Source organism: Physella acuta, unplaced genomic scaffold (assembly GCF_028476545.2).
Source record: "Physella acuta isolate Inbredline_101_S28 unplaced genomic scaffold, ASM2847654v3 ptg001326l, whole genome shotgun sequence".
Taxonomy (NCBI): Eukaryota; Metazoa; Mollusca; class Gastropoda; family Physidae; genus Physella; species Physella acuta.
In genome coordinates this window covers 31,989-58,966 of record NW_026732841.1, presented here as the reverse complement: position 1 = coordinate 58,966, position 26,978 = coordinate 31,989, and the positions used below count along the sequence as shown (strand labels likewise).

Sequence of the window (26,978 nt, the reverse complement as noted above, 5' to 3'; positions counted from 1 at the left end):
TTCAGAAGTTTTTGGAGTTTATTTTAGACTGGCCATTTCCCTGCAAACATGGGAAGGGATAAATAATTCGGACCTGCATGAATAGATGGTACAGCATGCTTGAGTTACACTAGATCTTGTGTTCTGGGCCACATCAGGTCACATCAAGTCACAGCTGGTGGGTTGTTGGGTCACAGCTGGTGGGTTGTTGGGTCACAGCTGGTGGCATATGAGGTCACAGCTGGTGGGTTGTTGGGTTACAGCTGGTGGATTGTTGGGTCACAGTTTATCAACGTCACTTTGTGACAGTTCAAATGTTGGTTCAACTGCTGCGTTTAAATGTATAATTTAGTTGGAGAAGTTCATATGACATCTTTTTAATGTTGGTCTAATTATAGTCTAATTACATTGTGTGTTCTATGGCATTCTAATGGTGTTGTGTGTATTACTGGTGTTGTGTGTTCTAATGGTGTTATGTGTTCTAATGGTGTTCTAACGGTGCTCTAAAAATGTGGAAGGAAAAAGTGCGTCATGCTCGATGGACTGAAAATATTTTTTTTGGGCCAACTTAATTGTCTTGTGTAATATGCCCGTATAATGTGAAGACATATGCCCGTATAATGTGAAGACATATGCCCGTATAATGTGAAGACATATGCCCGTATAATGTGAAGACATATGCCCGTATAATGTGAAGACATATGCGCGTATAATGTGAAGACATTTGCCCCTACTGTGCTGCAGTCTTCTGGGCATATGCTGCATACAGCTTGTGGATGTCCTGATGGACAGCCTCCATGACGCTGTACAAGTCTCCCAGCATCTGCTGACCTGTCTGGTCGTCTGGCACACCCATCTTCTCCAGGAGACTCGCGCGGCTCGGGAAACTCAGCAGGGCGATATGCACGCCGACCTTGACATACCACTCGTGGTGGGGCGCCAGTACCTCGTCGTAGGCGACCTTGGCCTTGGAGCTCATGGACTCATCACTGGTCTCATCACGGAGGCCGTTGATGACCTCCAGGATAAAGGTCATGGCACGGTGGAGCCACCTAGTGGCACTAACACCCTCAGTGTCGGCCGTGGCCCCTGCAGGAGAGTATTCGTATTCGAACATACTTTGTAGGGATTCGTACTTGCTCTGCTTGCCATGGGAGTCTGCTGCCCTGAGCCGGTTGAGGATGACCAGTTTACTCCGGATGTCATCGCCAGCGAATGAAAATATTGGGCCGAAAATGGTGAAAATTCTGTGGGAACAAATTTCACATGTTTTTCTATAGCAGTGATTTAAGGATTTGTCAAAAAAGAATTGACTGATATAAAGAAATAATTAAATAAAAACCCCATTCACAGTTACAATTTAGAGTTGCCCCCATGCCCCCCCCCCCTAATGTTTAACTACCCAAATAGCTACATGTAAGCACTTATCTAAGCATGTAATGGTATGATGCAATTATGATATACCCACCCAAGCAGCTCATTGTAAGCACTTATGTAAGCATGTAATGGTATGATGCAATTATGATATACCCACCCAAGCAGCTCATTGTAAGCACTTATGTAAGCATGTAATGGTATGATGTAATTATGATATACTCACCCAAGCAGCTCATTGTAAGCACTTATGTAAGCATGTAATGGTATGATGTAATTATGATATACTCACCCAAGCAGCTCATTGTAAGCACTTATGTAAGCATGTAATGGTATGATGTAATCGTTGCTGCCAGTCTGGAGTGTCAAACAGTTTTTGAACAGTGACGTCAGTCTCGTGACGTCAAACTTGCGGTCACGTGGTGGGACTGATGACGTCATCAGCAGGTCAGACCTTGACATTGATGACACTGCAGCGGATACTGGCACTGTGGACTAGAAGTCAAAAATTGACCTGCAGGTTAAAGGTCATAGGCTGCACTTAACATTCAAATGTATAAATAATTTTTTTCTTATAAGCTCTGAACGAATATTTTTCAATCCGTCATCATATTGTATTTGGCATCATCGGAAAGCTGGATTTCTCAAGTATCTATCTATATATATAATTCTCTTCTGGGAGCCGTTAGAAAACAAGCTGCAAGCGCCTCCTTGCAGTCCCCTCTCCTTCTCTCTATCACTATCACTACCACCCCCACCCCACCCCCACATTGTCTGGTGAGTTGTGGTCACGCTAAATGTTTACAAAGCTAAATGTTTACAAATCGTAGAGCCGTAGAGCCGGGTTTCTATTAGGGGCAGATAATTTAGTTCGATTTTAAACTTACAGGAGGTAACTAAGAAATAACTAAGAGGAGGCTGCTTTCACTGGGGGGGGGGGGGGGGTTTAGGGTCGGGGTTAGGGGAAAGGGGAGGGGGTTAGTGTTTTAAAGCAAATATTTTCAGTGGCAGCATTGGTACTGTCGAATTCACAAATTATGAATTACTGAAAAGTAGAAAATAAAACAACTAAATAGCGGCTATGATACGCTGCGGGTCGGCTCGTTTTTTATAATCGTATTTTCAATCATCTCAGAAACACCCAAAGCTTACAAACGGCTTTACAAATTACACAGATATGGTATTTTTGCCTCCGACTTTTTGTTTCTTTTTGCTGTTTTTCAAACCTTGTAAAATTCTGACCAGTAGCTCTTTCAACAATTTGTCGTGACAAAAATTTTAATATATACTGAAATATATACTGAAATATATTAAAATTTAATTGCTATAAGTGCATAAATTAAAAAAAAGTCTTAGGGTTTATAAAAGTACTTGAGATCTTAAACAGTGTTTCTTTCAGACTTTTTTCTACGGGGGACGGGGCACTTTATATTTTCGGGAGGGGGCGGACAACATTTTCCGGAGGGGGGGAGGGCGGACACTGGTAAAAGTATGTTTTCTATATATATTCCATTTCGTTCTGTGGGGGGGGGGGGGGGGGGGGAGAGGGGTAGACTTTCTTGCCTGGAAGAAACTCTGATCTTAAATATTTTTACTATCAAGGGAAGCTATATATCGATGACGTTATACTATTTATTTATTATTTATTTACATTGTTATTCCCCTTTACCTGTGCTGTACTTGCCACTGGTGAAGATATCTTTGAGCCATGCTGCAGTTTAACTTTCTTGCCTTTTGTAGTCGATTGCTTCTTCCGTTTTCTAGCACGATTTTTGCTTTGAGCATCCGGTGACCTTTTGTTATCGGGTGACCTTGAGGTTGAGGGGACGGGTGGGGCAGACGAGGATGACGTCAGCAACAACCGAGGTTGTGTATATGTGCTGGGGGTGGCGTGTTGGTCTCGCATCTCATTGGCCGCCCGATGTCTCTTGTCCTGTGTGCTGGCAGGTAGAAAAACTAATCAAAACACCCAGCCCACCTGAGCTAAAACCACCCAGCCCACCTCAACTAAAACCACCAAGCCCACCTGAGCTAAAACCACCCAGCCCACCTCAACTAAAACCACCCAGTCCACCTGAGCTAAAACCACCCAGTCCACCTGAGCTAAAACCACCCCAGCTCACTTGAGCTAAAACCACCCAGCCCCCAGCTCACCTGAGCTAAAACCACCCAGCCCACCTCAACTAAAACCACCAAGCCCACCTGAGCTAAAACCACCCAGCCCACCTCAACTAAAACCACCCAGTCCACCTGAGCTAAAACCACCCAGTCCACCTGAGCTAAAACCACCCCAGCTCACTTGAGCTAAAACCACCCAGCCCCCAGCTCACCTGAGCTAAAACCACCCAGCCCACCTCAACTAAAACCACCAAGCCCACCTGAGCTAAAACCACCCAGTCCACATGAGCTAAAACCACCCCAGCTCACTTGAGCTAAAACCACCCAGTCCACCTGAGCTAAAACCACCCAGCCCCCAGTCCACCTGAGCTAAAACCACCCCAGTTCACCTGAGCTAAAACCACCCCAGCTCACCTGAGCTAAAACCACCCAGCCCCCAGCCCACGTGAGCTAAAAACCACCCAGCCCCCAGTCCACCTGAGCTAAAACCACCCCAGCTCACTTGAGCTAAAACCACCCAGCCCCCAGCCCACGTGAGCTAAAAACCACCCAGCCCCCAGCCCACCTGAGCTAAAACCACCCCAGCTCACCTGAGCTAAAACCACCCAGCCCCCAGCCCACGTGAGCTAAAAACCACCCAGCCCCCAGTCCACCTGAGCTAAAACCACCCAGCCCCCAGCTCACCTGAGCTAAAACCACCCAGCCCACCTCAACTAAAACCATCCAGTCCACCTGAGCTAAAACCACCCAGTCCACCTGAGCTAAAACCACCCCAGCTCACCTGAGCTAAAACCACCCAGCCCCCAGTCCACCTGAGCTAAAACCACCCATCCCACCTCAACTAAAACCATCCAGTCCACCTGAGCTAAAACCACCCAGTCCACCTGAGCTAAAACCACCCAGCCCCCAGTCCACCTGAGCTAAAACCACCCATCCCACCTCAATTAAAACCATCCAGTCCACCTGAGCTAAAACCACCCAGCCCCCAGTCCACCTGAGCTAAAACCACCCATCCCACCTCAACTAAAACCATCCAGTCCACCTGAGCTAAAACCACCCAGCCCTCAGTCCACCTGAGCTAAAACCACCCATCCCACCTCAACTAAAACCACCCAGCCCACCTCAACTAAAACCACCCAGCTCACATGAGCTAAAACCACCCAGCCCACCTCAACTAAAGCCACCCCAGCTCACCGGAGCTAAAACCACCCAGTCCACCTGAGCTAAAACCACCCCAATTCACCTGAGCTAAAACCACCCCAGCCCACCTGAGCTAAAACCACCAAGCCCACCTGAGCTAAAACCACCAAGCCCACCTGAGCTAAAACCACCCAGCCCCCAGTCCACCTGAGCTAAAACCACCCCAGCTCACCGGAGCTAAAACCACCCAGCTCACCTGAGCTAAAACCACCCCAGCTCACCTGAGCTAAAACCACCCAGACCCAGCCCACCTGAGCTAAAACCACCCCAGCTCACCTGAGTTAAAACCACCCAGCCCCCAGCCCACGTGAGCTAAAAACCACCCAGCCCCCAGTCCACCTGAGCTAAAACCACCCCAGCTCACCTGAGCTAAAACCACCCAGCCCCCAGTCCACCTGAGCTAAAACCACCCATTCCACCTCAACTAAAACCACCCAGCCCACCTGAGCTAAAAACCACCCAGCCCCCAGTCCACCTGAGCTAAAACCACCCCAGCTCACCTGAGTTAAAACCACCCAGCCCCCAGCCCACGTGAGCTAAATACCACCCAGCCCCCAGTCCACCTGAGCTAAAACCACCCCAGCTCACCTGAGCTAAAACCACCCAGCCCCCAGTCCACCTGAGCTAAAACCACCCATTCCACCTCAACTAAAACCACCCAGCCCACCTGAGCTAAAACCATCCAGCCCCCAGTCCACCTGAGCTAAAAACCACCCAGCCCCCAGTCCACCTGAGCTAAAACCACCCCAGCCCACCTGAGCTAAAACCACCCAGCCCCCAGCCCACGTGAGCTAAAAACCACCCAGCCCCCAGTCCACCTGAGCTAAAACCACCCCAGCTCACCTGAGCTAAAACCACCCAGCCCCCAGCCCACGTGAGCTAAAAACCACCCAGCCCCCAGTCCACCTGAGCTAAAACCACCCAGCCCCCAGCTCACCTGAGCTAAAACCACCCAGCCCACCTCAACTAAAACCATCCAGTCCACCTGAGCTAAAACCACCCAGTCCACCTGAGCTAAAACCACCCAGTCCACCTGAGCTAAAACCACCCCAGCTCACCTGAGCTAAAACCACCCAGCCCCCAGTCCACCTGAGCTAAAACCACCCATCCCACCTCAACTAAAACCATCCAGTCCACCTGAGCTAAAACCACCCAGTCCACCTGAGCTAAAACCACCCAGCCCCCAGTCCACCTGAGCTAAAACCACCCATCCCACCTCAACTAAAACCATCCAGTCCACCTGAGCTAAAACCACCCAGCCCCCAGTCCACCTGAGCTAAAACCACCCATCCCACCTCAACTAAAACCATCCAGCCCACCTGAGCTAAAACCACCCAGCCCCCAGTCCACCTGAGCTAAAACCACCCATCCCACCTCAACTAAAACCATCCAGTCCACCTGAGCTAAAACCACCCAGCCCCCAGTCCACCTGAGCTAAAACCACCCATCCCATCCCACCTCAACTAAAACCACCCAGCCCACCTGAACTAAAACCACCCAGCCCACATGAGCTAAAACCACCCAGCCCACCTCAACTAAAGCCACCCCAGCTCACCGGAGCTAAAACCACCCAGTCCACCTGAGCTAAAACCACCCCAATTCACCTGAGCTAAAACCACCCCAGCCCACCTGAGCTAAAACCACCAAGCCCACCTGAGCTAAAACCACCAAGCCCACCTGAGCTAAAACCACCCAGCCCCCAGTCCACCTGAGCTAAAACCACCCCAGCTCACCGGAGCTAAAACCACCCAGCTCACCTGAGCTAAAACCACCCCAGCTCACCTGAGCTAAAACCACCCAGCCCCCAGCCCACCTGAGCTAAAACCACCCCAGCTCACCTGAGTTAAAACCACCCAGCCCCCAGCCCACGTGAGCTAAAAACCACCCAGCCCCCAGTCCACCTGAGCTAAAACCACCCCAGCTCACCTGAGCTAAAACCACCCAGCCCCCAGTCCACCTGAGCTAAAACCACCCATTCCACCTCAACTAAAACCACCCAGCCCACCTGAGCTAAAAACCACCCAGCCCCCAGTCCCCCTGAGCTAAAACCACCCCAGCTCACCTGAGTTAAAACCACCCAGCCCCCAGCCCACGTGAGCTAAAAACCACCCAGCCCCCAGTCCACCTGAGCTAAAACCACCCCAGCTCACCTGAGCTAAAACCACCCAGCCCCCAGTCCACCTGAGCTAAAACCACCCATTCCACCTCAACTAAAACCACCCAGCCCACCTGAGCTAAAACCATCCAGCCCCCAGTCCACTTGAGCTAAAAACCACCCAGCCCCCAGCCCACCTGAGCTAAAACCACCCCAGCTCACCTGAGCTTAAACCACCCCAGCTCACCTGAGCTAAAACCACCCAGCCCCCAGCCCACCTGAGCTAAACACCACCCAGCCCCCAGTCCACCTGAGCTAAAAACCACCCAGCCCCCAGCCCACCTGAGCTAAAACCACCCCAGCTCACCTGAGCTAAAACCAAACCAGCTCACCTGAGCTAAAACCACCCAGCCCCCAGCCCACGTGAGCTAAAAACCACCCAGCCCCCAGCCCACCTGTGCTAAAACCACCCCAGCTCACCTGAGCTAAAACCACACAGCCCCCAGCCCACCTGAGCTAAAAACCACCCAGCCCCCAGTCCACCTGAGCTAAAAACCACCCAGCCCCCAGCCCACCTGAGCTAAAACCACCCCAGCTCACCTGAGCTAAAACCACCCAGCCCCCAGCCCACGTGAGCTAAAAACCACCCAGCCCCCAGCCCATGGAGCTAAAACCACCCCAGCTCACCTGAGCTAAAACCACCCCAGCTCACCTGAGCTAAAACCACCAAGCCCACCTGAGATAAAACCACCAAGCCCACCTGAGCTAAAACCACCCCAGCTCACCGGAGTTAAAACCACCCAGTCCACCTGAGCTAAAACCACCCCAGCTCACCTGAGCTAAAACCACCATCCCACCTCAACTAAAACCATCCAGCCCACCTCAACTAAAGCCACCCAGCCCCCAGTCCACCTGAGCTAAAACCACCATCCCACCTCAACTAAAACCACCTAGCCCACCTCAACTAAAGCCACCCCAGCTCACCGGAGCTAAAACAACCCAGTCCACCTGAGCTAAAACCACCCCAGCTCAACTGAGCTAAAACCACCCCAGCCCACCTGAGCTAAAACCACCAAGCCCACCTGAGCTAAAACCATCCCAGCTCACCTGAGCTTAAGGTTGTAGACCTTGTGTTCCCCGGGAATGTCCGCATACAGTTGCTCTATGTCACGTGCCAGCACACGTGACAACTCCTGGTACTGAGCTCCGCTCTTATCGCCCAGAAGGTCATCGACCTTTCGAGCCGGAAGCCGGAGACGAACCGTGAACCGGACTGTGATAGAGAACGTTACACTCATTGATCAACTCTGACGGACTGTGATAGAGAACGTTACACTCATTGATCAACTCTGACGGACTGTGATAGAGAACGTTACACTCATTGATCAACTCTGACGGACTGTGATGGAGAACGTTACACTCATTGATCAACTCTGACGGATTGTGATAGAGAACGTTACACTCATTGACCGGACTGTGATAGAGAACGTTACACTCATTGATCAACTCTGACGGACTGTGATAGAGAACGTTACACTCATTGATCAACTCTGACGGACTGTGATAGAGAACGTTACACTCATTGATCAACTCTGACGGACTGTGATAGAGAACGTTACACTCATTGATCAACTCTGACGGACTGTGATAGAGAACGTTACACTCATTGATCAACTCTGACGGACTGTGATAGAGAACGTTACACTCATTGACCGGACTGTGATAGAGAACGTTACACTCATTGATCAACTCTGACGGACTGTGATAGAGAACGTTACACTCATTGATCAACTCTGACGGACTGTGATAGAGAACGTTACACTCATTGATCAACTCTGACGGACTGTGATAGAGAACGTTACACTCATTGACCGGACTGTGATAGAGAACGTTACACTCATTGATCAACTCTGACGGACTGTGATAGAGAACGTTACACTCATTGATCAACTCTGACGGACTGTGATAGAGAACGTTACACTCATTGATCAACTCTGACGGACTGTGATAGAGAACGTTACACTCATTGATCAACTCTGACGGACTGTGATAGAGAACGTTACACTCATTGATCAACTCTGACGGACTGTGATAGAGAACGTTACACTCATTGATCAACTCTGACGGACTGTGATAGAGAACGTTACACTCATTGATCAACTCTGACGGACTGTGATAGAGAACGTTACACTCATTGATCAACTCTGACGGACTGTGATAGAGAACGTTAAACTCATTGATCAACTCTGACGGACTGTGATAGAGAACGTTACACTCATTGATCAACTCTGACGGACTGTGATAGAGAACGTTACACTCATTGATCAACTCTGACGGACTGTGATAGAGAACGTTACACTCATTGATCAACTCTGACGGACTGTGATAGAGAACGTTACACTCATTGATCAACTCTGACGGACTGTGATAGAGAACGTTACACTCATTGATCAACTCTGACGGACTGTGATAGAGAACGTTACACTCATTGTTCAACTCTGACGGACTGTGATAGAGAACGTTACACTCATTGATCAACTCTGACGGACTGTGATAGAGAACGTTACACTCATTGTTCAACTCTGACGGACTGTGATAGAGAACGTTACACTCATTGATCAACTCTGACGGACTGTGATAGAGAACGTTACACTCATTGATCAACTCTGACGGACTGTGATAGAGAACGTTACACTCATTGATCAACTCTGACGGACTGTGATAGAGAACGTTACACTCATTGATCAACTCTGACGGACTGTGATAGAGAACGTTACACTCATTGATCAACTCTGACGGACTGTGATAGAGAACGTTACACTCATTGATCAACTCTGACGGACTGTGATAGAGAACGTTACACTCATTGATCAACTCTGACGGACTGTGATAGAGAACGTTACACTCATTGATCAACTCTGACGGACTGTGATAGAGAACGTTACACTCATTGACCGGACTGTGATAGAGAACGTTACACTCATTGATCAACTCTGACGGACTGTGATAGAGAACGTTACACTCATTGATCAACTCTGACGGACTGTGATAGAGAACGTTACACTCATTGATCAACTCTGACGGACTGTGATAGAGAACGTTACACTCATTGACCGGACTGTGATAGAGAACGTTACACTCATTGATCAACTCTGACGGACTGTGATAGAGAACGTTACACTCATTGATCAACTCTGACGGACTGTGATAGAGAACGTTACACTCATTGATCAACTCTGACGGACTGTGATAGAGAACGTTACACTCATTGATCAACTCTGACGGACTGTGATAGAGAACGTTACACTCATTGATCAACTCTGACGGACTGTGATAGAGAACGTTACACTCATTGATCAACTCTGACGGACTGTGATAGAGAACGTTACACTCATTGATCAACTCTGACGGACTGTGATAGAGAACGTTACACTCATTGATCAACTCTGACGGACTGTGATAGAGAACGTTACACTCATTGATCAACTCTGACGGACTGTGATAGAGAACGTTACACTCATTGATCAACTCTGACGGACTGTGATAGAGAACGTTACACTCATTGATCAACTCTGACGGACTGTGATAGAGAACGTTAAACTCATTGATCAACTCTGACGGACTGTGATAGAGAACGTTACACTCATTGATCAACTCTGACGGACTGTGATAGAGAACGTTACACTCATTGATCAACTCTGACGGACTGTGATAGAGAACGTTACACTCATTGATCAACTCTGACGGACTGTGATAGAGAACGTTACACTCATTGATCAACTCTGACGGACTGTGATAGAGAACGTTACACTCATTGATCAACTCTGACGGACTGTGATAGAGAACGTTACACTCATTGTTCAACTCTGACGGACTGTGATAGAGAACGTTACACTCATTGATCAACTCTGACGGACTGTGATAGAGAACGTTACACTCATTGTTCAACTCTGACGGACTGTGATAGAGAACGTTACACTCATTGATCAACTCTGACGGACTGTGATAGAGAACGTTACACTCATTGATCAACTCTGACGGACTGTGATAGAGAACGTTACACTCATTGATCAACTCTGACGGACTGTGATAGAGAACGTTACACTCATTGATCAACTCTGACGGACTGTGATAGAGAACGTTACACTCATTGATCAACTCTGACGGACTGTGATAGAGAACGTTACACTCATTGATCAACTCTGACGGACTGTGATAGAGAACGTTACACTCATTGATCAACTCTGACGGACTGTGATAGAGAACGTTACACTCATTGATCAACTCTGACGGACTGTGATAGAGAACGTTACACTCATTGACCGGACTGTGATAGAGAACGTTACACTCATTGATCAACTCTGACGGACTGTGATAGAGAACGTTACACTCATTGATCAACTCTGACGGACTGTGATAGAGAACGTTACACTCATTGATCAACTCTGACGGACTGTGATAGAGAACGTTACACTCATTGACCGGACTGTGATAGAGAACGTTACACTCATTGATCAACTCTGACGGACTGTGATAGAGAACGTTACACTCATTGATCAACTCTGACGGACTGTGATAGAGAACGTTACACTCATTGATCAACTCTGACGGACTGTGATAGAGAACGTTACACTCATTGATCAACTCTGACGGACTGTGATAGAGAACGTTACACTCATTGATCAACTCTGACGGACTGTGATAGAGAACGTTACACTCATTGATCAACTCTGACGGACTGTGATAGAGAACGTTACACTCATTGATCAACTCTGACGGACTGTGATAGAGAACGTTACACTCATTGATCAACTCTGACGGACTGTGATAGAGAACGTTACACTCATTGATCAACTCTGACGGACTGTGATAGAGAACGTTACACTCATTGATCAACTCTGACGGACTGTGATAGAGAACGTTACACTCATTGATCAACTCTGACGGACTGTGATAGAGAACGTTACACTCATTGATCAACTCTGACGGACTGTGATAGAGAACGTTACACTCATTGATCAACTCTGACGGACTGTGATAGAGAACGTTACACTCATTGATCAACTCTGACGGACTGTGATAGAGAACGTTACACTCATTGTTCAATTCTGACGGACTGTGATAGAGAACGTTACACTCATTGATCAACTCTGACGGACTGTGATAGAGAACGTTACACTCATTGATCAACTCTGACGGACTGTGATAGAGAACGTTACACTCATTGATCAACTCTGACGGACTGTGATAGAGAACGTTACACTCATTGATCAACTCTGACGGACTGTGATAGAGAACGTTACACTCATTGTTCAATTCTGACGGACTGTGATAGAGAACGTTACACTCATTGATCAACTCTGACGGACTGTGATAGAGAACGTTACACTCATTGATCAACTCTGACGGACTGTGATAGAGAACGTTACACTCATTGATCAACTCTGACGGACTGTGATAGAGAGCGTTACACTCATTGATCAACTCTGACAACATTCCTACAACTATTGGAATAGACCCCTGACAGCATTATTGGAATAGACCCCTGACAACATTCCTACAACTATTGGAAGAGACCCCTTCTCCATCAGCTACTGCATCATCATCGATTCCCCTTCCACCAGTCCTACATAGTAGCCTAAAGCTTTCTTAAATCTGAGACAAACCCAAATCTTCTTCCTATTACTGACCTACCTTTCTTTTTCGACAATTTCTCTTGAACTTTGACCTTGCTGGAGCCAGCGAGTCTGGTTTCATCCTGAAGTTCGTCGCCTCCTGCAACCTGTTAACCACGACAACAGATACATTACCATGACAACAGATACATTACCATGACAACAGATACATTACCATGACAACAGATACATTACCATGACAACAGATACATAACTAACAAATGAAACACTTACTTGTAGTATGAAAAATATGCAAACCTTTAAACTACTTCCATGACGAATATATATATATATATTCGACTATACATATATATATATATATATATATATATATATATATATATATATATATATATATATAATACATATATGTATGCATAATATATGTATTTATATACTATATGTACAATATGGAGGCCCAAAAAAAATTGCGTGGGGGTGGGGGGGGGGGGGGCGTTTCAATAAGATTTGCCTAGGGCGCTAAATAACCTGACACCGTCACTGGTTACCATGACAACAGATACATTACCACGACATTTCCTAATACATACTTTTTGAATTAAGTGGAAGCTTTTCATAAAGTCAGTTTCAAAAACGTTTCATCAAATAGATTTTCATCAAATAAAAACCATAAAAAAACATTTGATCAAACAGATTTGTATAAAATAAAAACCATAAAAAAACATTTGATCAAACAGATTTGCATAAAATAAAAACCATAAAAAAACATTAGAAACGACTTTTCAGTTCTCGTCCATGTTCTTTATCTTTAAAGTCTCCGACGAATGTCTTGAAATAACATTTAGATCTGGAATGCTTCCTCAAGCTCAGTAGAAAAAATAAACCGGGAGTGATCTCCCCTAAACTTTCTCGAATATTCTTATATAAAATAACAGGGGATGGGAACTCGGGCTATAGACATGATTTTTAATCCATTTTAAATACTTAAAGTTTTAAAAATAGAATAAAATCTCGTAGACAAATTAATTGCACACCATGTGAACGCGAATAAAAAAGCGCATAATAGTGCGCAATATTATTAGTACTTTTAAAATTTACATTAGTTTTTTGAGAAATCGGAAGTAGCGTAAATAAGTACTTCCGGTCAACGAAAAATTCTCAAAATTTGACAGAAGGTAGAGAATTAGATCTTTTACTTACATATCAAATTTCATTTATCTATCTGAAATAGTACTCAAGTTATAGGCTTTTGAAAAATTCAAAGAAGAAAAAGTACCACTTCCGGTTATCCGAAATCGCTCAAAAGTTGATACGGATCTACGATTTTGATAAAATACTTGTATATGAAATTTCATCAACCTAGCTGTAACGGTACTCAAGTTATCGTGTTTACACACGGACACACACACACACACACACAGACACACAGACATACGGACAAGATTGCAAAATTATGTTTTTCCGTATCAGTGAGATGTAAAACGTCGAGATTTGCAAAAATCTCGATTTTTTTTTTTGCACGATTACAAGACTTTCTCTATACTTCGTATATACGAGAAAGTAAAAAATGTGCACCTAAAAAATGGGTTCTGTTGATAAACTGTTGGCTCGGCCTATCAGATAAGGTTTTATAAAAATGTGAAGCCGGAAGTAAACAGATTGATGAGATATGCAACTGCGGGTCAATTTATGTTATACTCTACACATCGCTAGTCTAGAGTCTAGAGCATCAATTCTCTATCGCTAGTCTATCGGGTGTTTGTCGCATTCGGGCAGTTGTCCCATTCGGGTGTTTGTCGCATTCGGGCAAGTGTCCATCGGGGAAAGCGGCATTTGGGAAGGTTTCCTTCGGGAATTTGTTGTAGACCCACCTATATTGTAAACAAAGTTCTTCCTGCCTGGAGCCAACGGAAGGCCTACGATTATAATAATAGTCATGTCACTTTATATTCATTTAGTAGGCCTAACCCTAACCCACGATTATAAAAATAGTCATGTCACTTTATATTCATTTAGTAGGCCTAACCCTAACCCACGATTATAATTATAGTCATGTCACTTTATATTCATTTAGTAGGCCTAACCCTAACCCACGATTATAATTATAGTCATGTCACTTTATATTCATTTAGTAGGCCTAACCCTAACCCACGATTATAAAAATAGTCATGTCACTTTATATTCATTTAGTAGGCCTAACCCTAACCCACGATTATAATTATAGTCATGTCACTTTATATTCATTTAGTAGGCCTAACCCTAACCCACGATTATAATTATAGTCATGTCACTTTATATTCATTTAGTAGGCCTAACCCTAACCCAGTGGAAGGCCCACGATTATAAAAATAGTCATGTCACTCTATATTCATGTGTCATCAATCCACTATTCATTTTCCCGTCCCACAAAGCTAGGCTGATGTAATTTACTTAGGCCTACTGGTCTGATTTTATTGGTTGAGCAAGATCAATCAAAAACCCATTTATTATTTTAGGTGAGAGTTCACGTTATATTGTTGGACATGAAGCGATGACAGCTAACACTACAAATGTTTGTATTGTAGAGCTTATGTCCAACTACAGGACATCCGTATATTTTCATGTGGGAAAAAAATCTCATACTTTCGTATTTGTAAACATTCAACATTCATTGAGACTGTAAGAAACAGTTTCCAGATTCAACATTCAACACTGGGTTTTGCAATGCTGACCGTGTGTGTGTGTGTGTCTGTGTGTGTGTGTGTGTGTGTGTGTGTGAGTGTGTGTGTGTGTGTGTGTGTGTAAACAGGATAACTTGAGTAGGTCTACCCTTACAGCTAGGTTGATGAAATTTCATATATACGTATTATATCAAATTTGTAGTTCTGTATCAACTTTTCAGCGATTTCCGATAACTGGAAGTGGGACTTATTCTACTTTTAGTTTTTTAAAAGCCTATAACTTGAGTACTGATTCAGATAGATAAACGAAATTTCACATATAAGTAAAAGATCTAATTTTTTGCCTTCTATCAAATTCTGAGTAATTTTTGGTTACGGGAAGTAGTAATTTAAGCTCTTTCCGATTTCTCAAAAAATGAAAATGAATTTATAAAGTACTAATAATATTCCGCAGATTGTTTGGCTTTCCATTGGTGCGCAATTCTTTTTTCTATGAGATTCTATTTTAAAAAGTTTAAGTAATAAAAATTGATTAAAAATCATGTCTATATCCGGCGTTTCCATTCCCCGTAGTGTTATAAAAATATTCGAGAAAGTTTAGGGGAGATCACTCCCGGTTTATTTTCATAGGGAACAACTGATATTTAGTTGGTAAATAAAATGGCAGCCCTGAATGCTTGCAAGTGAGAGTGTTGAACCTATTCAGTATTTTTATCTATTTTTGTTACCACCGCGCTAAGCGATCAGATGCGATCTGATGAAATAACTTTCAATTGCCGTGCGGCGTCAAAACGACCAATGACAAAACTGCCCCGTCAAATTGACCCCGTCAAAAGGTCCAGCGACAAATGGACCCCGTCATATAGACTTTCGAAAAATAGGCTCCCGTCATTTAGGCTCCCGACAAATAGGCCTATACTCCTGTCATTTTGGCTCACGACAAAAGGGCCCCTGTAAATATGGTTTTCGTAAAGACTGAGCCTCACGGCGAAAGGTACACATTGAATATGAGAACTGCCAACGGCACCCCTCCCTTCATCAATACTCTTTAAAATTAGCTTAGCCAACACAATACAATGTATGTATCTCTTGTTCGGCAGGCCTGATTTTATATTATTTTTATGTAGTATAAGAATTGAAGTTGGGTGCTATCTAATGAAGATGGGTGCTAATGTGTGTTCAAGTAATAATCTAGTAAGATATTAATGTGCTAAAGTGTAGATGTGTGTGGGATGTGATGATGGTTAGAATGTGCTAGTGTGTACCGGTGTGTAGACCGTGTTATTGTGTAGAGATGTACACAATAATGAGATGTACACAATAATGAGATGTCCACAATAATGAGATGTACACAAGGATGAGATGTACACAATAATGAGATGTCCACAATAATGAGATGTCCACAATAATGAGATGTACACAATAATGAGATGTCCACAATAATGAGATGTACACAAGGATGAGATGTCCACAATAATGAGATGTTTACAATAATGAGATGTACACAATAATGAGATGTACACAAGGATGAGATGTCCACAATAATGAGATGTACACAATAATGAGATGTCCACAATAATGAGATGTACACAAGGATGAGATGTCCACAATAATGAGATGTACACAAGGATGAGATGTACACAAGGATGAGATGTCCACAATAATGAGATGTTTACAATAATGAGATGTACACAATAATGAGATGTACACAAGGATGAGATGTCCACAATAATGAGATGTTTACAATAATGAGATGTACACAATAATGAGATGTCCACAATAATGAGATGTACACAAGGATGAGATGTCCACAATAATGAGATGTACACAAGGATGAGATGTCCACAATAATGAGATGTACACAAGGATGAGATGTCCACAATAATGAGATGTACACAATAATGAGATGTACACAATAATGAGATGTCCACAATAATGAGATGTACACAATAATGAGATGTCCACAATAATGAGATGTACACAATAATGAGATGTACACAATAATGAGATGTCCACAATAATGAGATGTCCACAAGGATGAGATGTCCACAATAATGAGATGTCCACAATAATGAGATGTCCACAATAATGAGATGTCCACAAGGATGAGATGTCCACAATAATGAGATGTCCACAAGGATGAGATGTCCACAATAATGAGATGTCCACAAGGATGAGAAACCTTAAGACAAACTCCGGGGGTCGGGGGTTAGCCCGGGGATCGGGGGTTAGCCCGGGGGTCGGGATAAACCAACGCACGAACTCGACTGATGTGAGTAGTAGTTGTTAGGAGGGGGAGGGGGGAGGGGGGAGGGACTGTGTGAATTATTTGTTCAATATATCTGTGAATGCTGGGATAGGTCTGTTTGAATAAGTTGGTCTACAGATGTGTGAGTGAATTAGTTGGTCTACAGATGTGTGAGTGAATTAGTTGGTCTACAGATGTGTGAGTGAATTAGTTGGCCTACAGATGTGTGAGTGAATTAGTTGGTCTACAGATGTGCGTGAGTGAATTAGTTGGTCTACAGATGTGTGAGTGAATTAGTTGGTCTACAGATGTGTGAGTGAATTAGTTGGCCTACAGATGTGTGAGTGAATTAGTTGGCCTACAGATGTGTGAGTGAATTAGTTGGTCTACAGATGTGTGAGTGAATTAGTTGGCCTACAGATGTGTGAGTGAATTAGTTGGTCTACAGATGTGTGAGTGAATTAGTTGGCCTACAGATGTGTGAGTGAATTAGTTGGTCTACAGATGTGTGTGAGTGAATTAGCCTACAGATGTGTGAGTGAATTAGTTGGCCTACAGATGTGTGAGTGAATTAGTTGGCCTACAGATGTGTGAGTGAATTAGTTGGCCTACAGATGTGTGAGTGAATTAGTTAGCCTACAGATGTGTGAGTGAATTAGTTGGTCTACAGATGTGTGAGTGAATTAGTTGGCCTACAGATGTGTGAGTGAATTAGTTGGTCTACAGATGTGTGAGTGAATTAGTTGGCCTACAGATGTGTGAGTGAATTAGTTGGTCTACAGATGTGTGAGTGAATTAGTTGGCCTACAGATGTGTGAGTGAATTAGTTGGCCTACAGATGTGTGAGTGAATTAGTTGGTCTACAGATGTCTGAGTGAATTAGTTGGTCTACAGATGTGTGAGTGAATTAGTTGGTCTACAGATGTGTGAGTGAATTAGTTGGCCTACAGATGTGTGAGTGAATTAGTTAGCCTACAGATGTGTGAGTGAATTAGTTGGTCTACAGATGTGTGAGTGAATTAGTTGGTCTACAGATGTGTGAGTGAATTAGTTGGCCTACAGATGTGTGAGTGAATTAGTTGGTCTACAGATGTGTGAGTGAATTAGTTGGTCTATAGATGTGTGAGTGAATTAGTTGGTCTACAGATGTGTGAGTGAATTAGTTGGTCTACAGATGTGTGAGTGAATTAGTTGGCCTACAGATGTGTGAGTGAATTGGTTGGCCTACAGATGTGTGAGTGAATTAGTTGGTCTATAGATGTGTGAGTGAATTAGTTGGTCTACAGATGTGTGTGAGTGAATTAGTTGGTCTATAGATGTGTGAGTGAATTAGTTGGTCTACAGATGTGTGAGTGAATTAGTTAGCCTACAGATGTATGAGTGAATTAGTTGGCCTACAGATGTGTGAGTGAATTGGTTGGCCTACAGATGTGTGAGTGAATTAGTTGGTCTATAGATGTGTGTGAGTGAATTAGTTGGTCTATAGATGTGTGTGAGTGAATTAGCCTACAGATGTGTGAGTGAATTAGTTGGCCTACAGATGTGTGAGTGAATTAGTTGGTCTACAGATGTGTGAGTGAATTAGTTGGTCTATAGATGTGTGAGTGAATTAGTTGGTCTATAGATGTGTCTGAGTGAATTAGTTGGTCTACAGATGTGTGAGTGAATTAGTTGGTCTACAGATGTGTGTGAATGAATTAGTTAGCCTACAGATGTGTGAGTGAATTAGTTGGTCTACAGATGTGTGAGTGAATTAGTTGGTCTACAGATGTGTGTGAGTGAATTAGTTAGCCTACAGATGTGTGAGTGAATTAGTTGGACTACAGATGTGTGAGTGAATTAGTTGGTCTACAGATGTGTGAGTGAATTAGTTGGTCTACAGATGTGTGAGTGAATTAGTTAGCCTACAGATGTGTGAGTGTATTAGTTAGCCTACAGATGTGTGAGTGAATTAGTTGGTCTACAGATGTGTGAGTGAATTAGTTAGCCTACAGATGTGTGAGTGAATTAGTTGGCCTACAGATGTGTGTGAGTGAATTAGCCTACAGATGTGTGAGTGAATTGGTTGGTCTACAGATGTGTGAGTGAATAAGTTGGTCTACAGATTTGTGTGAGTGAATTAGCCTACAGATGTGTGAGTGAATTGGTTTGACTACAGATGTGTGAGTGAATTAGTTGGTCTACAGATGTGTGAGTGAATTAGTTGGTCTACAGATGTGTGAGTGAATTAGTTGGTCTACAGATGTGTAAGTGAATTAGTTGGTCTACAGATGTGCGTGAGTGAATTAGTTGGTCTACAGATGTGTGAGTGAATTAGTTGGCCTACAGATATGTGTGAGTGAATTAGCCTACAGATATGTGAGTAAATTAGTTGGCCTACAGATGTTAGTGAGTGAATTAGTTGGTCTACAGATGTGTGTGAGTGAATTAGCCTACAGATGTGTAAGTGGATTAGTTGGTCTACAGATGTGTGAGTGAATTAGTTGGTCTACAGATGTGTGTGAGTGAATTAGTTGGTCTACAGATGTGTCTGAGTGAATTAGTTGGTCTACAGATGTGTGTGAGTGAATTAGCCTACAGATGTGTGAGTGAATTAGTTGGTCTACAGATGTGTGAGTGAATTAGTTGGCCTACAGATGTGTGAGTGAATTAGTTGGCCTACAGATGTGTGAGTGAATTAGTTGGTCTACAGATGTGTGTGAGTGAATTAGCCTACAGATGTGTGAGTGAATTAGTTGGCCTACAGATGTGTGAGTGAATTAGTTGGCCTACAGATGTGTGAGTGAATTAGTTGGCCTACAGATGTGTGAGTGAATTAGTTAGCCTACAGATGTGTGAGTGAATTAGTTGGCCTACAGATGTGTGAGTGAATTAGTTGGTCTACAGATGTGTGTGAGTGAATTAGCCTACAGATGTGTGAGTGAATTAGTTGGCCTACAGATGTGTGAGTGAATTAGTTGGTCTACAGATGTGTGTGAGTGAATTAGTTGGTCTACAGATGTGTGTGAGTGAATTAGCCTACAGATGTGTGAGTGAATTAGTTGGTCTACAGATGTGTGAGTGAATTAGTTGGTCTACAGATGTGTGAGTGAATTAGTTGGCCTACAGATGTGTGAGTGAATTAGTTGGCCTACAGATGTGTGAGTGAAATTAGTTGGCCTACAGATGTGTGAGTGAATTAGTTGGTCTACAGATGTGTGTGAGTGAATTAGCCTACAGATGTGTGAGTGAATTAGTTGGTCTACAGATGTGTGTGAGTGAATTAGTTGGCCTACAGATGTGTGAGTGAATTAGCCTACAGATGTGTGAGTGAATTAGTTGGCCTTTAATTAAAATTGAAGTAGCATTAAATTATAAACAGACGGCAATCGGGTAAGCGTGTTGCACTGAATGCCTCAGGTAAGCCAGGTGTAAATATATGAGTGAACCTTGAACTCTGCCGGCCTTAAGATCGTGCAAACATTCAGCCCTGGGTCAGACGTGTGTCTGGGATGTGTCTTAACCCAAACAAGAGCTGGTTTTAAAGTTCACGCTATGCTTCTTATGTGTGTTGGTACATGTATGTATGTGTGTTGGTACATGTATATATGTGTGTTGGTACATGTATATATGTGTGTTGGTACACCACCACCAGCCCCTACCCCCACCACCACCAGCCCCTACCCCCACCACCACCAGCCCCTACCCCCCACCACCACCAGTCCCTACCCCCACCACCACCAGCCCCTACCCCCACCACCACCAGCCCCTACCCCCACCACCACCAGCCCCTACCCCCACCACCACCAGCCCCTACCCCCACCACCACCAGCCCCTACCCCCACCACCACCAGCCCCTACCCTCACCACCATCAGCCCCTACCCTCACCACCACCAGCCCCCACCACCACCACCAGCCCCTACCCCCACCCCCACCAGCCCCCACCACCACCAGCCCCTACCCCCACCACCACCAGCCCCTACCCCCCACCACCACCAGCCCCTACCCCCACCACCACCAGCCCCCACCACCACCAGCCCCCCCCACCACCACCAGCCCCTACCCCCACCACCACCACCAGCCCCTACCCCCACCACCACCACCAGCCCCTACCCCCACCACCACCAGCCCCCACCACCACCAGCCCCCACCACCACCACCAGCCCCTACCCCCACCACCACCACCAGCCCCTACCCCCACCACCACCAGCCCCTACCCTCACCACCACCAGCCCCCACCACCACCACCAGCCCCTACCACCACCACCAGCCCCTACCCCCACCACCACCAGTCCCTACCCCCACCACCACCAGCCCCTACCCCCACCACCACCAGCCCCTACCCTCACCACCACCAGCCCCCACCACCACCACCAGCCCCTACCCCCACCACCACCACCAGCCCCTACCCCCACCACCACCAGCCCCTACCCCCACCACCACCAGCCCCTACCCCCACCACCACCAGCCCCTACCCCCACCACCACCAGCCCCTACCCTCACCACCATCAGCCCCTACCCTCACCACCACCAGCCCCCACCACCACCACCAGCCCCCACCCCCACCACCACCAGCCCCCACCACCACCAGCCCCTACCCCCACCACCACCAGCCCCCACCACCACCAGCCCCTACCCCCACCACCACCAGCCCCCACCACCACCACCAGCCCCTACCCCCACCACCACCAGCCCCCACCACCACCAGCCCCTACCCCCACCACCACCAGCCCCCACCACCACCAGCCCCTACCCCCCACCACCACCAGCCCCCACCACCACCAGCCCCTACCCCCACCACCACCAGCCCCCACCACCACCACCAGCCCCCACCACCACCACCAGCCCCCACCACCACCACCAGCCCCTACCCCCACCACCACCAGCCCCTACCCCCCACCACCACCAGCCCCTACCCCCCACCACCAGCCCCCACCACCACCACCAGCCCCCACCACCACCACCAGCCCCCACCACCACCAGCCCCTACCCCCACCACCACCAGCCCCCACCACCACCACCAGCCCCCACCACCACCACCAGCCCCCACCACCACCACCAGCCCCCACCACCACCACCACCAGCCCCCACCACCACCAGCCCCCACCACCACCACCACCAGCCCCCACCACCACCAGCCCCTACCCCCACCACCACCAGCCCCCACCACCACCACCACCAGCCCCCACCACCACCACCAGCCCCCACCACCACCACCACCAGCCCCCACCACCACCAGCCCCTACCCCCACCACCACCAGCCCCCACCACCACCACCAGCCCCCACCACCACCACCAGCCCCCACCACCACCAGCCCCTACCCCCACCACCACCAGCCCCCACCACCACCAGCCCCCACCACCACCAGCCCCTACCCCCACCCCCACCAGCCCCTACCCCCCACCACCACCAGCCCCCACCACCACCAGCCCCCACCACCACCAGCCCCCACCACCACCACCAGCCCCCACCACCACCACCAGTCCCTACCCCCACCACCACCAGCCCCTAACCCCCACATATTGTACTCACCTGGGGAAAGTTGCATGTAAGCAACACGAGCAGGGCCACGCCTCCAAGTTTCCACATTGTTGTTTCACGACATACAGACGTCACGACACACAGACGTCACGACATACAGACGTCACCACATATCACCACAACGGCCTTGGTTAAAAGTTTCCTAAAATAGAAACAAATTATTTCATCAGGCGCTACCAGCTGTTTGCTGTCTGACACCTGTCCGACTCCAAACACTGACGCCACTGTCTGCCTAAACTTACTGACTCCTGCTGTCTGACTCCACACACTGACTCCAGCACGACAAGATCAGACGTTTGCTACAACCAGAGTTTCTTCCAGGCATCTCTTCGGGGGGGGGGGGGCTTTGCCCCCCCCCCCCCCCCTCCCCGAAAAATTTTTACCGCCCCACCCCCCGAACGAAATGGAATTTATGTAATTTATATAGAAAATATATACTTTTAACAGTGTCCGCCCCCCCCCCCCCCGAAGAAAGTTTACCGCCCCCCCCCCCCCCCCCCCCCCCCCGAAGATTTCAAGTGCCCTCCCAGAGAAAAAAGTCTGGAAGAAACACTGGCTACAACAACTTCCACGTCACAACAAAGTCATTGCGCGGGAAATTTACTCCACGTCTACCGTCTACGTTGGTTCATTTCACAAACGCAAGATCTTAACAAAAGATCATTTCACAAACTCAAGATCTTAACAAAAGATCATTTCACAAACGCAAGATCTTAACAAAAAATCATTTCATATTTTAGCCACCCCCCTACCAGGTAGACTTAGATAACGTTATATCTCCCAGCCATAACAGTAGCTAGCTTAAAACCTCCCAGCAATAACAGTAGCTGGCTTTAAACCTCCCAGCAATAACAGTAGCTAGCTTTAAACCTCTCAGCCATAACAGTAGCTAGCTTTAAACCTCCCAGCCCTAATAGTAGCTGGCTTTAATATTAAACCTCCCAGCAATAACAGTAGCTAGCTTTAAACCTCCCAGCCATAACAGTAGCTAGCTTTAAAACCTCCCAGCCTTAATAGTAGCTAGCTTTAAACCTCCCAGCCATAACAGTAGCTAGCTTTAAACCTCCCAGCAATAACAGTAGCTAGCTTTAAACCTCCCAAGGCAAAAAGTTTAGATTGCAAATGGTGATGTGCCCTAATTCTTGAACTATCTCACCGATCATATTTTGTTTAGATTGCAAATGGTGATGTGCCCTAATTCTTGAACTATCTCACCGATCATATTTTGTTTACGCAGATTACCGGAAGCGGATGCACCAGAAACGGCAGACACCAACAGATGTTCGCTATAATGTTGTGTTTTATGGCGCTGAAGATATACGTTTATATTCAAATATTAGCCTCCCTCTGTGGGGGGGGGGGGGGGGGGGAGGGAACAAATTGAGCTCCCTCGGGGGGGGGGGGGGAGGAGGGGGTCGAATTGAACTCCCTCATCACACTCAAGATAAACACCTGTCCTGAACTGTTAAAACATTTATGGGGAATTTAATCTTTTTTTTATTTTATTTTTTTTGGGGGGGGGGGGGGGGAGATCGTTATATTTTTATTGGGTTAGAGGTTGGTTATGTGTATGTTAGGCTAAAGGCTGGCTAGATTAAGGTTAGGCTAGAAGCTGGTTATGTGTATGTTAGGCTAAATGGTTAGGTTTAGGTAAGGCAAGTGGCGTCGCGAGGTAGGGTGTTACCCGGTGCGTAACCTCGTGGTGTCCCCCCTATAGTTGCCTAGAGTTGTGCGTACAATCCATCTATTTTATCGTAAGTCATTTGATTTTGGTGTCACCCCTTCTACTGTCGTTGATTGACTAATAATAATATATATATATATATATATATATATATATATATATATATATATATATATATATATATATATATATATATATATAAACTTATGACATTGATCCTTTAAATATATATCCCTCACACCAACACAATCCCCCACACAAACACAATCACTCACACCAACACAATCCCCCACACCAACACAATCAACACAATCCCTCACACCAACACAATCCCCCACACAAACACAATCACTCACACCAACACAATCCCCCACACCAACACAATCAACACAATCCCTCACACCAACACAATCAACACAATCCCTCACACCAACACAATCCCCCACACCAACACAATCCCTCACACCAACACAATCAACACAATCCCTCATACAAACACAATCCCTCACACCAACACAATCCCCCACACCAAAACAATCCCTCACACCAACACATTCCCTCACACTAACACAATCAACACAATCCCACACACCGACACAATCCCTCACACCCACACAATCAACACAATCCCCCACACCAACACAATCCCCCACACCAACACATTCCCTCACACCAACACAATCCCTCACACCAACACATTCCCTCACACCAACACAATAACACAATCCCCCACACCAACACAATCCCCCACACCAACACAATCCCCCACACCAACACATTCCATCACACCAACACAATCTCTCATACCAACACATTCTCTCACTAACGACTTCATCCTATCTACTCACCTGAAATATTTCTTCAATGAACCGCCACCAACGACTGTCACATAATAACACCCGTGTCACGTGGTGCCTCAGGTAGATCCTGTGAAAACACCAGCAGCAACTACACACTTGAGAAAACACGAATGGATTGAGCTTAAGAAAACACAAATGGACTGAGCTAAAGAAAACACGAATGGACTGAGCTAAAGAAAACACGAATGGACTGAGCTAAAGAAAACACGATGGACTGAGCTAAAGAAAACACGAATGGACTGAGCTAAAGAAAACACGATGGACTGAGCTAAAGAAAACACGAATGGACTGAGCTAAAGAAAACACGATGGACTGAGCTAAAGAAAACACGATGGACTGAGCTAAAGAAAACACGAATGGACTGAGCTAAAGAAAACACGAATGGACTGAGCTAAAGAAAACACGAATGGACTGAGCTACAGAAAACACGAATGGACTGAGCTAAAGAAAACACGAATGGACTGAGCTTAAGAAAACACGAATGGACTGAGCTAAAGAAAACACGAATGGACTGAGCTAAAGAAAACACGAATGGACCGAGCTAAAGAAAACACGAATGGACTGAGCTAAAGAAAAAACATCCAGCCACCAGCTCCCTTTTTATCTGTCGCGATGACGCGCTGTGAGATTACCGTAAAATCTCTTTCACTGGTTTCGTTTTGCCACGACTGAATGAGGGCCTAGAATTAGTTAATGTGCCAGTGGTTTTAGAGCATTTCCCGCAAGCTCACAGTAAGAGAAACTCGTATAGGCCTACAGATAATACTAATCAGCTTTTTGCATTAAGGATCTAATTATAGATCTAGATATCAGCAAGTGTTATGACCGAATCGCAGTGGGCCAATCTAAAAATAGTATCTATTGCTGATTACTGTTGATGGAACAGGGAAGGTGATTTGATTCTGTCTACCCCGATCAGAAGGTGGTTGATTTGATATAGGAGACACATACACATGTTAGGATGTATGCGGGACATATATCTGGATGTATGGGGGACATATGTCTGGATGTATGGGGGACATATGTCTGGATGTATGGGGGACATATGTCTGGATGTATGGGGGACATATGTTAGGATGTATGGGGGACATATATCTGGATGTATGGGGGACATATGTCTGGATGTATGGGGGACATATGTTAGGATGTATGGGGGACATATGTTTGGATGTATGGGGGACATATATCTGGATGTATGGGGGACATATATCTGGATGTATGGGGGACATATGTCTGGATGTATGGGGGACATATGTTAGGATGTATGGGGGACATATGTCTGGATGTATGGGGGACATATGTTTGGATGTATGGGGGACATATGTTAGGATGTATGGGGGACATATATCTGGATGTATGGGGGACATATATCTGGATGTATGGGGGACATATGTTAGGATGTATGGGGGACATATGTCTGGATGTATGGGGGACATATGTTAGGATGTATGGGGGACATATATCTGGATGTATGGGGGACATATATCTGGATGTATGGGGGACATATGTTAGGATGTATGGGGGACATATGTCTGGATGTATGGGGGACATATGTTAGGATGTATGGGGGACATATGTCTGGATGTATGGGGGACATATGTC

At 45.9% G+C, this 26,978-nt stretch overlaps 1 protein-coding gene across 1 annotated transcript; it reads right to left on the bottom strand.

Moving 5' to 3' along the window:
* Positions 1-25,991, bottom strand: LOC131958411 (glycolipid transfer protein domain-containing protein 2). Its single transcript, XM_059323429.1, has 7 exons — positions 25,365-25,991; positions 22,824-22,974; positions 12,461-12,548; positions 7,874-8,039; positions 3,023-3,293; positions 1,646-1,848; positions 1-1,226 (listed from the first exon to the last, which is right to left on the bottom strand). The coding sequence occupies exons 2-7, from the start codon at positions 22,878-22,880 to the stop codon at positions 710-712; spliced, it is 1,302 nt and encodes a 433-aa protein (XP_059179412.1). The 5' UTR covers positions 22,881-22,974; positions 25,365-25,991; the 3' UTR covers positions 1-709.
* Positions 25,992-26,978: the final 987 nt, after the last annotated feature.